At 33.6% G+C, this 18,319-nt stretch overlaps 1 protein-coding gene across 2 annotated transcripts in view; it reads left to right on the top strand.

The window, feature by feature from the left end:
• Nucleotides 1–18,319, top strand: part of dgkaa (diacylglycerol kinase, alpha a) — a 99,479-nt gene that overhangs the window by 33,898 nt on the left and 47,262 nt on the right. For both annotated transcript variants that reach the window (XM_062052508.1, XM_062052509.1), the window contains exons 4-5: nucleotides 14,785–14,952; nucleotides 17,520–17,596. In XM_062052508.1, the coding sequence (XP_061908492.1) occupies nucleotides 14,877–14,952; nucleotides 17,520–17,596 (153 nt within the window). In that variant the 5' untranslated portion in view covers nucleotides 14,785–14,876. The remainder of the gene's footprint in view (nucleotides 1–14,784; nucleotides 14,953–17,519; nucleotides 17,597–18,319) is intronic.

Consider the following 18,319-nt stretch of genomic DNA (forward strand, 5'->3'; position numbering starts at 1 on the left):
GCGACCATGTTTTCCACATAGAGCTGCAAAAAAACTACCAACATAACTTTAAGGAGTGGAGATGATACGATAGGGCTGGGCGATATGGCTGTAAACTTATAGTAATAATAATAATAACTAGAAAATTCCCGCGGAAATTTTGATGGGCCCGCTATCTGTGCCCTGGACCTCTGGCCGTGCTTTTAAGATGGTCCCGAGTGTCCGAATGCGTGACTTTTAGGTGTAACTGTACAAAATGAGCTACAGAGCTAGCCTAAAATGTTAGCATGTGCACATTAAAATGTTAACACTTAGCATGTGTGCTAACGATGGCATGCTGACAGTTAGCATGTCTCACATTTCAAGTACCACGGCTGTAAGGTGTATGGCTGCGAAAACATAGAAAAAAGTGTGAAATTAGATGAAAAAGTTAGCATGCTTAAGTTAGCTTGCTAGCAAGCTATCGTTTGCATGCTAACAGTTAACAGGTGTCATGTACCAAGTTATATGACTCTGGGGTAAACGGTTGCAAAAGTAGCTCAGAAAGTAATGCTAATTTTAATTAATTTTTCTAATTTTAATCTACTTGTTTATTTACTGTTTATATCTGCTTATTTTCTGTTTCAACATGTTCTATCTACACTTCTGTTAAAATGTAATAATCACTTATTCTTCTCTTTTTTTAATACTTTACATTAGTTTTGGATGATACCACACATTTAGGTATTGATCCGATACCAAGTAGTTACAGGATCATACCTTGGTCATAATTAAAGTTCTCATGTGTCCTGGGACGTATTTACTGAGTTTATAAACATAATATTAATTTTTTGAAAAGGAAAAAAGATTTTGTGATGAAAAAAATACTGATATAATCATAGTAGTATCGACTAGATACGCTATTGTACTTGGTATCATTACAGTGGATGTCAGGTGTAAAAAAGATTTTGTGATGATAAAAAATACTGATATAATCATAGTAGTATCGACTAGATACGCTCTTGTACTTGGTATCATTACAGTGGATGTCAGGTGTAAAAAAGATTTTGTGATGATAAAAAATACTGATATAATCATAGTAGTATCGACTAGATACGCTCTTGTACTTGGTATCATTACAGTGGATGTCAGGTGTAAAAAAAAGATTTTGTGATGATAAAAAATATTGATATAATCATAGTAGTATGGAATAGATACGCTCTTGTACTTGGTATCATTACAGTGGATGTCAGGTGTAAAAAAGATTTTGGGACAATAAAAAATACTGATATAATCATAGTAGTATCGACTGGATACACTCTTGTACTTGGTATCATTACAGTGGATGTCAGGTGTAAAAAAGATTTTGTAATGATAAAAAATACTGATAAAATCATAGTAGTATCGACTAGATACGCTCTTGTACTTGGTATCATTACAGTGGATGTCAGGTGTAAAAAAGATTTTGTGACAATGAAAAATATTGATATAATCATAGTAGTATCGACTAGATACGCTCTTGTATTTGGTATCATTACAGTGGATGTCAGGTGTAAAAAAGATTTTGTGATGATAAAAAATATTGATATAATCATAGTAGTATCGATTAGATACGCTCTTGTACTTGGTATCATTACAGTGGATGTCAGGTGTAAAAAACATTTTGTGACAATAAAAAATACTGATATAATCATAGCAGTATCGAATAGATACGCTCTTGTACTTGGTATCATTACAGTGGATGTCAGGTGTAAAAAAGATTTTGTGACAATGAAAAATATTGATATAATCATAGTAGTATCGATTAGATACGCTCTTGTACTTGGTATCATTACAGTGGATGTCAGGTGTAAAAAAAGATTTTGTGATGATAAAAAATATTGATATAATCATAGTAGTATCGACTAGATACGCTCTTGTACTTGGTATCATTACAGTGGATGTCAGGTGTAAAAAAGATTTTGTGACAATAAAAAATACTGATATAATCATAGTAGTATCGACTAGATACACTCTTGTACTTGGTATCATTACAGTGGATGTCAGGTGTAAAAAAGATTTTGTGATGATAAAAAATATTGATATAATCATAGTAGTATCGACTAGATACGCTCTTGTACTTGGTATCATTACAGTGGATGTCAGGTGTAAAAAAGATTTTGGGACAATAAAAAATACTGATATAATCATAGTAGTATCGACTAGATACACTCTTGTACTTGGTATCATTACAGTGGATGTCAGGTGTAAAAAACATTTTGTGACAATAAAAAATACTGATATAATCATAGTAGTATCGACTAGATACACTCTTGTACTTGGTATCATTACAGTGGATGTCAGGTGTAAAAAAGATTTTGTGATGATAAAAAATATTGATATAATCATAGTAGTATCGACTAGATACGTTCTTGTACTTGGTATCATTACAGTGGATGTCAGGTGTAAAAAAGATTTTGGGACAATAAAAAATACTGATATAATCATAGTAGTATCGACTAGATACGCTCTTGTACTTGGTATCATTACAGTGGATGTCAGGTGTAAAAAAGATTTTGTGATGATAAAAAATACTGATATAATCATAGTAGTATCGACTAGATACGCTCTTGTACTTGGTATCATTACAGTGGATGTCAGGTGTAAAAAAGATTTTGTGATGATAAAAAATACTGATATAATCATAGTAGTATCGACTAGATACGCTCTTGTACTTGGTATCATTACAGTGGATGTCAGGTGTAAAAAAAGATTTTGTGATGATAAAAAATATTGATATAATCATAGTAGTATCGACTAGATACGCTCTTGTACTTGGTATCATTAGAGTGGATGTCAGGTGTAAAAAAGATTTTGGGACAATAAAAAATACTGATATAATCATAGTAGTATCGACTAGATACACTCTTGTACTTGGTATCATTACAGTGGATGTCAGGTGTAAAAAAGATTTTGTGATGATAAAAAATATTGATATAATCATAGTAGTATCGACAAGATACGCTATTGTACTTGGTATCATTACAGTGGATGTCAGGTGTAAAAAACATTTTGTGACAATAAAAAATACTGATATAATCATAGCAGTATCGACTAGATACGCTCTTGTACTTGGTATCATTACAGTGGATGTCAGGTGTAAAAAAAGATTTTGTGATGTTAAAAAGTATTGATATAATCATAGTAGTATCGACTAGATACGCTTTTGTACTTGGTATCATTACAGTGGATGTCAGGTGTAAAAAAGATTTTGGGACAATAAAAAATACTGATATAATCATAGTAGTATCGACTAGATACACTCTTGTACTTGGTATCATTACAGTGGATGTCAGGTGTAAAAAAGATTTTGTGACAATAAAAAATACTGATATAATCATAGTAGTATCGACTAGATACACTCTTGTACTTGGTATCATTACAGTGGATGTCAGGTGTAAAAAAGATTTTGTGATGATAAAAAATATTGATATAATCATAGTAGTATCGACTAGATACGCTCTTGTACTTGGTATCATTACAGTGGATGTCAGGTGTAAAAAAGATTTTGTGATGATAAAAAATACTGATATAATCATAGTAGTATCGACTAGATACGCTCTTGTACTTGGTATCATTACAGTGGATGTCAGGTGTAAAAAACATTTTGTGACAATAAAAAATACTGATATAATCATAGCATTATCGACTAGATACGCTCTTGTACTTGGTATCATTACAGTGGATGTCAGGTGTAAAAAAAGATTTTGTGATGATAAAAAATATTGATATAATCATAGTAGTATCAACTAGATACGCTCTTGTACTTGGTATCATTACAGTGGATGTCAGGTGTAAAAAAGATTTTGGGACAATAAAAAATACTGATATAATCATAGTAGTATCGACTAGATACACTCTTGTACTTGGTATCATTACAGTGGATGTCAGGTGTAAAAAAGATTTTGTGACAATAAAAAATACTGATATAATCATAGTAGTATCGACTAGATACGCTCTTGTACTTGGTATCATTACAGTGGATGTCAGGTGTAAAAAAGATTTTGTGATGATAAAAAATACTGATATAATCATAGTAGTATCGACTAGATACGCTCTTGTACTTGGTATCATTACAGTGGATGTCAGGTGTAAAAAAGATTTTGTAATGATAAAAAATACTGATATAATCATAGTAGTATCGACTAGATACGCTCTTGTACTTGGTATCATTACAGTGGATGTCAGGTGTAAAAAAGATTTTGTGATGATAAAAAATATTGATATAATCATAGTAGTATCGACTAGATACACTCTTGTACTTGGTATCATTACAGTGGATGTCAGGTGTAAAAAACATTTTGTGACAATAAAAAATACTGATATAATCATAGTAGTATCGACTAGATACACTCTTGTACTTGGTATCATTACAGTGGATGTCAGGTGTAAAAAAGATTTTGTGATGATAAAAAATATTGATATAATCATAGTAGTATCGACTAGATACACTCTTGTACTTGGTATCATTACAGTGGATGTCAGGTGTAAAAAAGATTTTGTGATGATAAAAAATATTGATATAATCATAGTAGTATCGACTAGATACGCTCTTGTACTTGGTATCATTACAGTGGATGTCAGGTGTAAAAAACATTTTGTGACAATAAAAAATACTGATATAATCATAGTAGTATCGACTAGATACACTCTTGTACTTGGTATCATTACAGTGGATGTCAGGTGTAAAAAAGATTTTGTAATGATAAAAAATACTGATATAATCATAGTAGTATCGACTAGATACACTCTTGTACTTGGTATCATTACAGTTGATGTCAGGTGTAAAAAAGATTTTGTGATGATAAAAAATACTGATATAATCATAGTAGTATCGACTAGATACGCTCTTGTACTTGGTATCATTACAGTGGATGTCAGGTGTAAAAAAGATTTTGTAATGATAAAAAATACTGATATAATCATAGTAGTATCGACTAGATACGCTCTTGTACTTGGTATCATTACAGCGGATGTCAGGTGTAAAAAAGATTTTGTGACAATAAAAAATACTGGTATAATCATAGCAGTATCGACTAGATACGATCTTGTACTTGGTATCATTACAGTGGATGTCAGGTGTAAAAAAGATTTTGTAATGATAAAAAATACTGATATAATCATAGTAGTATCGACTAGATACGCTCTTGTACTTGGTATCATTACAGTGGATGTCAGGTGTAAAAAAGATTTTGTGACGATAAAAAATACTGGTATAATCACAGCAGTATCGACTAGATACGCTCTTGTACTTGGTATCATTACAGCGGATGTCAGGTGTAAAAAAGATTTTGTGACGATAAAAAATACTGGTATAATCATAGCAGTATCGACTAGATACGCTCTTGTACTTGGTATCATTACAGTGGATGTCAGGTGTAAAAAAGATTTTGTAATGATACAAAATACTGATATAATCATAGTAGTATCGACTAGATACGCTCTTGTACTTGGTATCATTACAGTGGATGTCAGGTGTAAAAAAGATTTTGTAATGATAAAAAATACTGATATAATCATAGTAGTATCGACTAGATACGCTCTTGTACTTGGTATCATTACAGCGGATGTCAGGTGTAAAAAAGATTTTGTGACGATAAAAAAATACTGGTATAATCATAGCAGTATCGACTAGATACGATCTTGTACTTGGTATCATTACAGCGGATCTCAGGTGTAAAAAAGATTTTGTGACGATAAAAAATACTGGTATAATCATAGCAGTATCGACTAGATACGCTCTTGTACTTGGTATCATTACAGCGGATGTCAGGTGTAAAAAAGATTTTGTGACGATAAAAAAATACTGGTATAATCATAGCAGTATCGACTAGATACGATCTTGTACTTGGTATCATTACAGCGGATCTCAGGTGTAAAAAAGATTTTGTGACGATAAAAAATACTGGTATAATCATAGCAGTATCGACTAGATACGATCTTGTACTTGGTATCATTACAGTGGATGTCAGGTGTAAGGCTGAAACGACGCGTCGACGTAGTCGACGTCATCGGTTACGTAAATACGTCGACGCCGTTTTTGTGCGTCGACGCGTCGCATATTTACGTCACACTACCGTCATGGCGGAGCGCAAAGCAGACTGTGCGAGCGAGGGGGAAAAAACGCACGCCAAAAGTGGTCAAAAGTGTGGGAGTATTTCAATACACGGCCTAATAATGTTGTTGTATGCACACTGTGTCGAGCGGAAATGGCCTATCATAGCAGCACAACGGCTATGAACGAACATTTGAAAAGAAAACCATCAACTAGTCAATCGTCCGCGCGAGCATACGTTGTCATCATTACACAAAAACATGAATGTGTCATTTGTATCTGCTAGGGGTGTAACGGTACGTGTTTTGTATTGAACCGTTTCGGTACGGGGCTTTCGGTTCGGTACGGGGGTGTACCGAACGAGTTTCTAAGCTAAAGCTAACTTTAGCTGCTAAAGTGTTAACAAGCTGCTTTGCTCCTTCTGCGGCTGCCTCTGTCTCAGCACGCAGCATTGTCCCACCCACACAACCATCTGATTGGTACACACAAAGCGTTATACAAAGCATTATCAGCCAATCAGCAGTGCGTATTCAGAGCGCATGTAGTCAGTGCTTCAGCGTCGAGCAGATAGGTGTTTAGCAGGTGAGCATCAGGCAGCGGACTCTCCCCAAATGATAATAAACACCTCCCAGTCAACTACTAGTAACATCACTATGAGCCCGTTGACCTTCTAGGAATATAAACTGGAGCTCAGCTCACTCGCAGTCCTGGCTTGAGGTGAAGGCTAATTACCTCTCAGTTCCAGCCACATCGACCCCTTCTGAGCGTCTATTTTCAGCTGCTGGGAATATTGTAAACATGAAAAGAAGCAGAGCATGTACACATGCTAACCTTTCTTCATTACAACTGTTAGTCACTCACTGGAATGAGTAGAATTGGTTATTGTGTACTGTGTTGGACTGGATGTTTATTTTGCACATTTTAAAAGCAATACTTAATGTTTACAGTGCTCCAGAATATTTAGATTGGCACTTTTTTGTATTGGATGTTTATCTTTATTTTTGCACATTTTAGCAAATAAGCAATACTTTCACTTTTGTTGAAATGTTTACACTGTTGTTACAGAATATTTCGTTTTGCACTTTTTTGTATTGGATGTTTATCTTTATTTTTGCACATTTTAAAGCAAAATAAGCAATACTTTTACTTTTGAAATGCTTATACTATTGCAGAATATTAAGATTTGCACTGGATGTTTACTTTTATATTTGCACATTAAAAAGCAAATAAGCTACTTTTAATTTTGTTAAATGTTAAAAGTTTTAAATGTTTACATTGTTACAGAATATTTTGTCATGTTGTTGTCAATGTTTACTGAGTGGCCATACTTCTTCTTTTTTTTAAATAAAAGCCATGCCTTTTGAAAAAACAGGCCTACATTTATTTTTTCATCATTTTAAATAAAAAAATAATCGGTAAAAGGAAAAATAATCTATAGTGTAATCGAAAAAATAATCTATAGATTAACTGATTAATCGAAAAAAATAATCTATAGATTAATCGATAGAAAAATAATCGTTAGCTGCAGCCTTAGTCAGGTGTAAAAAAGATTTTGTGACGATAAAAAACACTGGTATAATCATAGTAGTATCGACTAGATACGCTCTTGTATTTGGTATCATTACAGTGGATGTCAGGTGTAAAAAAGATTTTGTGACGATAAAAAATACTGGTATAATCATAGTAGTATCGACTAGATACGCTCTTGTACTTGGTATCATTACAGTGGATGTAAGGTGTAAAAAAGATTTTGTGACGATAAAAAATACTGGTATAATCATAGTAGTATCGATTAGATACGCTCTTGTACTTGGTATCATTACAGTGGATGTCAGGTGTAAAAAATATTTTGTGACAATAAAAAATATTGATATAATCATAGTAGTATCGACTAGATACGCTCTTGTACTTGGTATCATTACAGTGGATGTCAGGTGTAAAAAAGATTTTGTGACAATAAAAAATATTGATATAATCATAGTAGTATCAACTGGATACGCTTTTGTACTTGGTATCATTACTGTGGATGTCGGGTGTAAAAAAGATTTTTTGACAATAAAAAATATTGGTGTAATCATAGTAGTATCGACTAGATACGCTCTTGTACTTGGTATCATTACAGTGGATGTCAGGTGTAAAAAAAGATTTTGTGATGATAAAAAATATTGATATAATCATAGTAGTATCAACTAGATACGCTCTTGTACTTGGTATCATTACAGTGGATGTCAGGTGTAAAAAAGATTTTGGGACAATAAAAAATACTGATATAATCATAGTAGTATCGACTAGATACACTCTTGTACTTGGTATCATTACAGTGGATGTCAGGTGTAAAAAAGATTTTGTGACAATAAAAAATACTGATATAATCATAGTAGTATCGACTAGATACGCTCTTGTACTTGGTATCATTACAGTGGATGTCAGGTGTAAAAAAGATTTTGTGATGATAAAAAATATTGATATAATCATAGTAGTATCGACTAGATACGCTCTTGTACTTGGTATCATTACAGTGGATGTCAGGTGTAAAAAAGATTTTGTAATGATAAAAAATACTGATATAATCATAGTAGTATCGACTAGATACGCTCTTGTACTTGGTATCATTACAGTGGATGTCAGGTGTAAAAAAGATTTTGTGATGATAAAAAATATTGATATAATCATAGTAGTATCGACTAGATACACTCTTGTACTTGGTATCATTACAGTGGATGTCAGGTGTAAAAAAGATTTTGTGACAATAAAAAATACTGGTATAATCATAGTAGTATCGACTAGATACGCTCTTGTACTTGGTATCATTACAGTGGATGTCAGGTGTTTACATTCAGGCACGCTAGCTTTTTTTAGCGGTGACACCGGTGAGCTATTGTATCCTCCTACGGTGTGTAGTGAAGCATGTTTAGCTATTCTTTATTCTGCGGTGATAATGTTACTTGTAAAAAACTTACTTTATTTGTCACCATGGAGGCGAGGATTAGTGATTTAGAAGTAGCTAAAACACTGCGGATGGACATTAGCCGCTAGCTAGCTAGCCATGTCTTAAAGCACCTCTTCCTGAGGGCGTTTCAGTGTTATAACTTCACCTTTATCTTTACTTTTTAGGCCAAAATGCGTCCATTCTCCCTTTTCTGTCTACACACTGTGTCTGCTTGTAAGTACTCTGTGTGTGTGCGCTGCCGAACATGCTCCTCTGCTCGTAAAACCAGCAATGTCACCACGTGACGACGCGCCATCATGCCCGTAAAAAAATAAATAATAATAATAATATGGAAACAGGTACTTTTCAAACAGAGTATAGTACCGTTTTTGATTATTAGTACCGCAATACTATACTAGTACCGGTATACCGTACAACCCTATTCAGTGTTTCCCATAAACTGCCAAGATACCTGTGGCGGTGGGGCGTGGCTATGGGCGTGGTCAACATGACATCATCGAGTAATTTGCATAATTTACTACAGTGATATGATTTTCTCTAAAAAGGCTCAAAAAATGTATACTTACTAATTAATAATAACAGTTTTGTTTTAAACGTCCATCCATTCATCCATTTTACAATATAATTACAACACTTTATGTACATATTTATATACAGATTTGAACAATAAGTTATTCACTGAAATATATTTATTAATTGTGGTTCTTACAAAAAATATATATTATTAAATATAAAAGCTCAAATGTCTCCTAAAGCTCTGCCCCTTTAATTAGTGCATACTAAATAATTTGACTTTAGCCTACTACTACAACCGTATTATTTACCAGCAACATAAAGTGAAACAGAGGCAGAGGTGTCCTGCCACAGTCAGTAACAAATAAACAGAAAACAGTAGTGGTCAAATACAAATAAGGCAACAAGAGAAGTATCCTACACTTCTCTTTTGTAAAGTAAATCTGAACAGCCTATATGGGCATCTACATCAACTATATGATTTGCCTGAGAAGCTGGACAGGACACAAAAAAAAAAAAAATAAATAAATAAAAAAAAAAATATATATATATATATTTTTAAAATTTTTTAAATGTTTTATTTTTATTTGTGGTGGACGTAATTATTTCGTGGCGGGCCGCAACAAATAAATGAATGTGTGGGAAACGCTGCTATTACCTGCAGTACGCCTGCTGTTTTCGCAGTCACTTTTGCATTATCGGAACTTTAAAAGCCTCCCCGCCGCCGCCGCCGCGTGTTATCAGCAGGTCAAAGTGGTCACATAACGCGTATTAACAACATTCCAGAAATGGGCCGAGTGAAATATTTATGGTGGCTTCACTAAGCCCCTTCAGACGGCGCCATTGTTTGTTGTTGTTGTTGTTTGGAATGTTTCCTCCACCAAGTCTTTCAGGAAGTGACGGCACTTAAAAGACCTTTTGAAGAGGCAGCAGGGAATAACGCTCCTTCGGAAAGAGGGATCATATTTTTAGATGAGTCGCTTTGCCCGGTATCGATCCTTTTTCATGGTTCCTCTCACGAGGCCCTGCTAGGCAACGCCGCTGACCTTTGGAGGGAATGAAGGCGGGCCTGAGCGAGCCTTTCACAGCAAACACTCCAACTCCTATTTGCTTTTTTCTCCTTCCACTCAACCATTCAGCGGCAACTTCCCCGCTCGCCGCTCGTTCCGCCTCCACGCTGACGAATGACGTTTTGCCTTGTTTGTTTTCCCGCCATGAGGGAATCTCCTTCCATTGTGTTCTTCCGTGAGTCACTTTTACATGCGCGTGACATTTCAGTCTTGCCGTCGTCACAAAGGCTCCAGGGGGTGGCGGGGAGGTCCCGTTTAAAAGTCCCAAAATACCACGCCGTCTCGCCAAATATCTTCTTTTTCAGGCCAGTCAGTGGGGGGGGCGGAACTATTTCTGGCTCCTCAACTCCCGAGAGTCGAAAGTTTCACTTTTAGTCTGACATACTTTCTAGATGACTTGAACCACGACTCGTTACTACGAATATCAACAATGGAAATGAAAATACAATAACAATGCAAGCACTCTTCATCTTTTCCACACCCACTTCAAATTAGACTTAATGTGTTCCAGGGTCAAACTGTAGCCACCCTTAAAGCTGCACAGACATTGTTTAAGTAGCATTTTAAACATTTGAACTGTTATTTAAGTGCAAAAACAAGTTAATCACTGTTAAAGATAATAATAAATAGACTTAATCTGTTCCAGGGTCAAACTGTAGCCACCCTTAAAGCTGCACAGACAATGTTTAAGTGGCATTTTAAATGTTTTAACTGTTATTTAAGTGCAAACAGAAGCTAATCACTGTTAAAAATAATAATAAATAGACTTAATGTGTTCCAGGGTCAAACTGTAGCCACCCTTAAAGCTGCACAGACATTGTTTAAGTAGCATTTAAACATTTTAACTGTCATGTAAGTGCAAACAGAAGTTAATAACTGTTAAAAATAATAATAAATAGACTTAAAGTGTTCCAGGGTCAAACTGTAGCCACCCTTAAAGCTGCACAGACATTGTTTAAGTAGCATTTAAACATTTTAACTGTCATGTAAGTGCAAACAGAAGTTAATAACTGTTAAAAATAATAATAAATAGACTTAATCTGTTCCAGGGTCAAACTGTAGCCACCCTTAAAGCTGAACAGACATTGTTTAAGTAGCATTTTAAACGTTTTAACTGTTATTTAAGTGCAAACAGAAGCTAATAACTGTTAACAATAATAATAAATAGATGTAATCTGTTCAAATCGGGTCAAACTGTAGTCATTTTAACAGCTTTATTACAGGCAATGTTTGAAACCACATTTGAACATTCTTAATCGTCATACAAAAGTAAAAATAAGTAAGTCACTGTTATTAATAATGAAAATAGAAATCTGTTCTAGGGTCAAACTGTAGCCATTCTTAAAGCTGCACAAGCAATGTTTTAAGCCACATTTTAACATTGTTAACTCTCAGGTGTTAAAAGACGTTCCATCCATCCATCCATTTTCTACCGCTTGTCCATTTCGGGGTCGCGGGAGGTCCTGGAGCCTATCTCAGCTGCATTCGGGCGGAAGGCGGTGTACACCCTGGACAAGTCCCCACCTCATCGCAGGTTAAAAGACGTTAATCACTGTTAAAAATAACAATAATAGAAATAATCTGTTCCAGGGTCAAACTGTAGCCATTCTTAAAGCTGAACAAGCAAGGTTTTAAGTCACATTTTAACATTATTATTTCTCGGGTGTTAAAAGACGTTAATTACTGTTAATAATAACAAGAACAAAAATCTGTTCTAGGGTCAAATTGTAGCCATTTTATGAAGTAAACAAGCAATGTTTTAAGTCACATTTTAACATTATTATTTCTCAGGTGTATAAAGACGTTAATTACTGTTAATAATAACAACAATAGAAATAATCTGTTCCAGGGTCAAACTGTAGCCACTTTATGAAATGCACAAGCAATGTTTTAAGTCACATTTTAACATTGTTAACTCTCGGGGGTTAAAAGACTTACTGTTAATGATAACAACAATAGAAATATTCTGTTCCAGGGTCAAACTGTAGCCACTTTATGAAGTGCACAAGCAATGTTTTAAGTCACATTTTAACATTATTATCTCTCGGGTGTAAAAAGACGTTAATTACTGTTAATAACAATAATAGAAATATTCTGTTCCAGGGTCAAACTGTAGCCACTTTATGAAATGCACAAGCAATGTTTTAAGTCACATTTTAACATTGTTAACTCTCTGGGGTTAAAAGACGTTAATTAATGTTAATAATAACAACAATAGAAATAATCTGTTCTAGGGTCAAACTGTAGCCATCATAACAGCTTTTTGAAGTGCACAAGCAATGTTTAAAGTCACATTTTAACATTAATATCTCTCGGGTGTAAAAAGACGTTAATTACTGTTAATAATAACAATAATAGAAATAATCTGTTCCAGGGTCAAACTGTAGCCACTTTATGAAGTGTACAAGCAATGTTTTAAGTCACATTTTAACATTATTATCTCTCGGGTATAAAAAGACGTTAATTACTGTTAATAATAACAACAATAGAAATAATCTGTTCTAAGGTTAAACTGTAGCCACTTTATGAAATGCACAAGGAATGTTTTAAGTCACATTTTAACATTGTTAACTCTCGGGGGTTAAAAGACTTACTGTTAATAATAACAACAATAGATATATTCTGTTCCAGGGTCAAACTGTAGCCACTTTATGAAATGCACAAGCAATGTTTTAAGTCACATTTTAACATTATTATCTCTCGGGTGTAAAAATACGTTAATTACTGTTAATAATAACAACAATAGAAATAATCTGTTCCAGGGTCAAACTGTAGCCACTTTATGAAATGCACAAGCAATGTCTTAAGTCACATTTTAACATTGTTAACTCTCGGGGGTTAAAAGACTTTAATGATAACAACAATAGAAATATTCTGTTCCAGGGTCAAACTGTAGCCACTTTATGAAATGCACAAGCAATGTTTTAAGTCACATTTTAACATTATTATCTCTCGGGTGTAAAAATACGTTAATTACTGTTAATGATAACAACAATAGAAATATTCTGTTCCAGGGTCAAACTGTAGCCACTTTATGAAGTGTACCAGCAATGTCTTAAGTCAGTGGTCCCCAACCACCGGGCCACGGCCCAGTACCGGTCCGCGGACCGATTGGTACCGGGCCGCACAAGAAATAAAAATAAATAAAAAAAATTAAAAAATTGAATTTTTTTTATTATTTTTTTTAATTAAATCAACATAAAAAACACAATATATACATTATATATCAATATAGATCAATACAGTCTGCAGGGATACAGTCCGTAAGCACACATGATTGTATTTCTTTATGAAAAAAAAAAAATATATATATATATATATATTTTTTTTTAATTTCACCTCCCCCCCCCCCGTGGGACAAATTTTCAAGCGTTGACCGGTCCGCAGCTACAAAAAGGTTGGGGACCACTGTCTTAAGTCACATTTTAAAATTATTATCTCTCGGGTGTAAAAAGACGTTAATTACTGTTAATAATAACAACAATAACAAAAATCTGTTCTAGGGTCAAACTGTAGCCATCATAACAGCTTTATGAAGTGCACAAGCAATGTTTTAAGTCACATTTTAACATTATTATTTCTCGGGTGTAAAAATACGTTAATTACTGTTAATAATAACAACAACAACAATAATCTGTTCCAGGGTCAAACTGTAGCCATCATAACAGCTTTTTGAAGTGCACAAGCAATGTTTTAAATCACATTTTAATATTATTATCTCTCGGGTGTAAAAATACGTTAATAACTGTTAATAATAACAATAGAAATAATCTGTTCCAGGGTCAAACTGTAGCCATCATAACAGCTTTATGAAGTGCACAAGCAATGTTTAAAGTCACATTTTAACATTGTTAACTCTCTGGGGTTAAAAGACGTTAATTACTGTTAATAATAACAACAATAGAAATAATCTGTTCCAGGGTCAAACTGTAGCCACTTTATGAAGTGTACAAGCAAAGTCTTTGGTCCCATTTGGTAATTCTTAACTGTCATACAAGTGTAAAAGGAAGCTAAGCAGTGTTGCATGACAGAAAAGGGGCGTGTCAAAGACTACATCGCTGCTAGCCACACTGTCAGTCATCTCACTAACATTCAGCCCACATCGCCAACACTTGACGTACCGGAAGGTGACAGCGCTAGAAAAGGATTGATGGAAAGTTCTAGAAGGGTTCTTAATATCTGTGTGCCTCTCATCATAGGCTGTCTTTAACTTTGCCGTCCTGGTCGGCAACGCTACAAAGCCCAGGCGTCCGCCCACCTCCTTTCCTCGTCTCGCCCGAGCTCCGGCAGCATGGCCGCCCCCGCCGGCGCGGAGGTGAAGGAGCTCAACCCGGTGGACTTCATCCAGCTCCAGCAGTACATTGAATGTGAGTGGGTGTGCACGCCTCACCTTCCTCTCCACATGTCTCATACCTACACCTGCTTCTTTCTCGCCATCTGCTCGGCTTTTCAGTACCTCTAATGTTGCCAGGGTCAAAGTTCACCACATCTCCGGCAAATCTCAATCCTCCGTGATAGTTGTTGAGGAAAGAGAGACATTCAATGACATGAAAGTAGTGCATCGCTAATCCTTAGTCCCTGAAGAAATAATGCAAATAGAAATAATCCGTTCCAGGGTCAAACAGAATCAGAAATACTTTATTAATCCCAGAGGGGAATTTAAGATTTTCAGCACAATCCCATTCAAGATCGGACAAACATCACAGGGAGACAGAACAGGATCGCTCAAGGGTCTGACAACTTCCGGCGCCCCCTACAAAAAAAGGTGGGAAACCGGTAGACAAAAACATATCTAATTGTTGATATATATCAGGGGTGCCCACACTTTTTCTGCAGGCGAGCGTTTCAACTGACCAAGTGGAGGGGATCTACCTCATCCATCCATCCGTTTTATACCGCTTGTCCCTTTCGGGGTCGCGTGTGGTGCTTGAGCCTAAAATATTTTCTTGTCTACAATTAATACTATAAATAATCTTTACAAAGATTTGCAAACATTTTCACTATATGGTAAAAACAATATTGTGGAAAATGTATTGATTTTTGTTGTTGTTTTTATAGGGTGGTAGGTTAAAATTAGTTTCTGTAATTTTTCATCATATCTATTATTATTTTATTTGTATGTATGTATGTATTATTATTATTATTATTATTATCATTATTATCATTATCATTACTGTAAAGTTGTTCTTTATTTTTTATTAATTCCTTTATTTTTCAAATAAAATGTTTTAACTAACGAGGATATTTTAAAAATATCTAAAAATAATTCTAAAAGTAATCTTTAAAAAGATTTACAAATGATTTCACTAAATGGTAAAAATGTCTGTTTGAACTAAATATTGTGGAAAACATATATAAGTTACTTAAAGAAATGTAATTAATTAATTGTTTTTGTTTTTTTTGTTTAGGGATTGAGGTTCACATTTTTTATGTACTTTTTCATCATATCTATTATTATTTTATTTGTCTGTATGTATTATTATTATTATCATCATTATTATCATTATCATTACTGTATAGTTATTCTTTATTTTTTATTAATTCCTTTATTTTTCAACTAAAATGTCTCAACTAACGAGGATATTTTAAAAATATCTAAAAATAATTCTAAAAGTAATCTTTAAAAAGATTTACAAATGATTTCACTAAATGGTAAAAATGTCTGTTTGAACTAAATATTGTGGAAAACATACATAAGTTACTTAAAGAAATGTCATTAGTTAAATTGTTTTGGGTTTTTTTGTTCACATTTTATATGTATTTTTTCATCATATCTATTAATATTTGATTTGTATGTATTATTATTATTATTGTTATTATTACTGTATATTTATTTATTTCATTTTTATTTTCATCAATTCCACTGTTTTTTAACTAAAATGTCTCCACTAACTGATATATATTTTCCTATCTGAAAATAACTCTATAAAATAATCTTTAAAATTATGTATAAATTATTTCACTAAATGGTAAAAGAGTCTGTTTGAACTAAATATTGTGGAAAAAATATATAAGTAACTTAAAGAAATGTAGTTCTTTTTTTTTTCTTTTGTCTTTTTAGGGGGTTGGGTTCACGTTATTTCATGTATTTTTTTTTTAACATATTAATATTTGATTTGTGTGTATTATTGTTGTTATTATTATTACTGTATATTTATTTATATAATTTTTATTTTGATCAATTCCACTGTTTTTTAACTAAAAATGTCTTAACTAACTAATATTTTCCTATCTAGAAATAACTCTATGAAATAATATTTAAAAAAATTTAAAAATTATTTCACTAAATTATTAAAAAAATGTCTGTTTAAACTAAATATTGTGGAAAAAATATATAAGTTACTTAAAGAAATGTAGTTAATAAATTTTTTTCTTCTTTTTTTTTTAGGGCGTGGGGTTCACATTATTTTATGTATTTTTTCGTCATTTCTATTCATATTTTTGTATTATTGTTATTATTAGTATTACTGTATATTTAGTTATTTCATTTTTATTTTCATCAATTCCACTGTTTTTTAACTAAAATGTCTCAACTAACTAATATTTTCCTATCTAAAAATAACTCTCAAATTATCTTTAAAAGGATTTACGGATATTTTAAGTTTAACCCAATTGTACGATTGTCGTTTTGAACAAAAACTTTAATGTTGAATGGAAAATGCGTCAAATTCTTTTTTTTGTTGCAAATTTCAATTTGTATTTAATTTTTATAATTATTTAATTGTGTTTACTATTGTACTTTTTTATTTAAAAATTTTTTTTTCTTTGTCTCTGAAGGAATATACAGTATTTTATATGAATATTAATGTAATCTTTAAAATGAATATAGATGCATGAAATGATGGATTCAGATTCCTAGCTACTGCCAGTTGTCTCATGATGTCTTCATGCCATCTTCCCAATATGTCTTTTTTCGTCCTTCCTGCTCGTCCAGATTGCAGCCTGAAGGTGAAAGACGTGCTGCGGGAGTTTGATGCAGATGGCCGCCTTGCCCGCCACAGGCACGGAGAGGTGAGCGGATGGGAATGGGATGTCCTCATTTTCCAGTCTGGAAAGTAGCGCCCTGAAAGTGTGATTTATTCCAAACGTGGGCACTTTATCAACAGTCCTCTAATTCCATTCAAAGCTGTCGCCTCTGTAAATGTAAATGACACCCTCAGCTGGGCCCACGCAGCAAGGCTGCTTTAGCAACTTTTTGCCTCTGCGCCGCACTCATTAATGCAAACTATTATCATATAATACAGTGTTTTTTTTGTAAAACCCAAACCATTTTCGCTTAGTACACAATAGAATCCAATAGTAACTATGTTCCAGATACCCAAAATACTGACTTTATTGAGAATAATTAGTTTCACAAAGCAATGCAAAAAGCATATGCCCACCAACTTTAATATACATTATTTTTCTTGAATTCAGTAGTGTTTCTCACCTTCTTTGTCAAAGTCGTGTCGTATCCAAGAACTCACATGACTTACACGTTCACACCGACCTACTCCATCCCACGCATGTGGGAGACCCCTTAACTCTCCACAAAACTAGAGGACAGCCTCTAAGCGCCATATGACCTTGTTTGGCTGTTTTTGACTTGTGGGCCGCATTGGGCTGAAAAAATTTGGTTGAAGGCCAAAAGCCGACTGCATGTAAAGTAATTATATATACATATATATACATATATGTATGTGTGGGAAAAAATCACAAGACTATTTCATCTCTATTTTTCCCACACATACATAT

Source organism: Entelurus aequoreus, linkage group LG07, assembly GCF_033978785.1.
Source record: "Entelurus aequoreus isolate RoL-2023_Sb linkage group LG07, RoL_Eaeq_v1.1, whole genome shotgun sequence".
In the NCBI taxonomy this organism is placed as follows: domain Eukaryota; kingdom Metazoa; phylum Chordata; class Actinopteri; order Syngnathiformes; family Syngnathidae; genus Entelurus; species Entelurus aequoreus.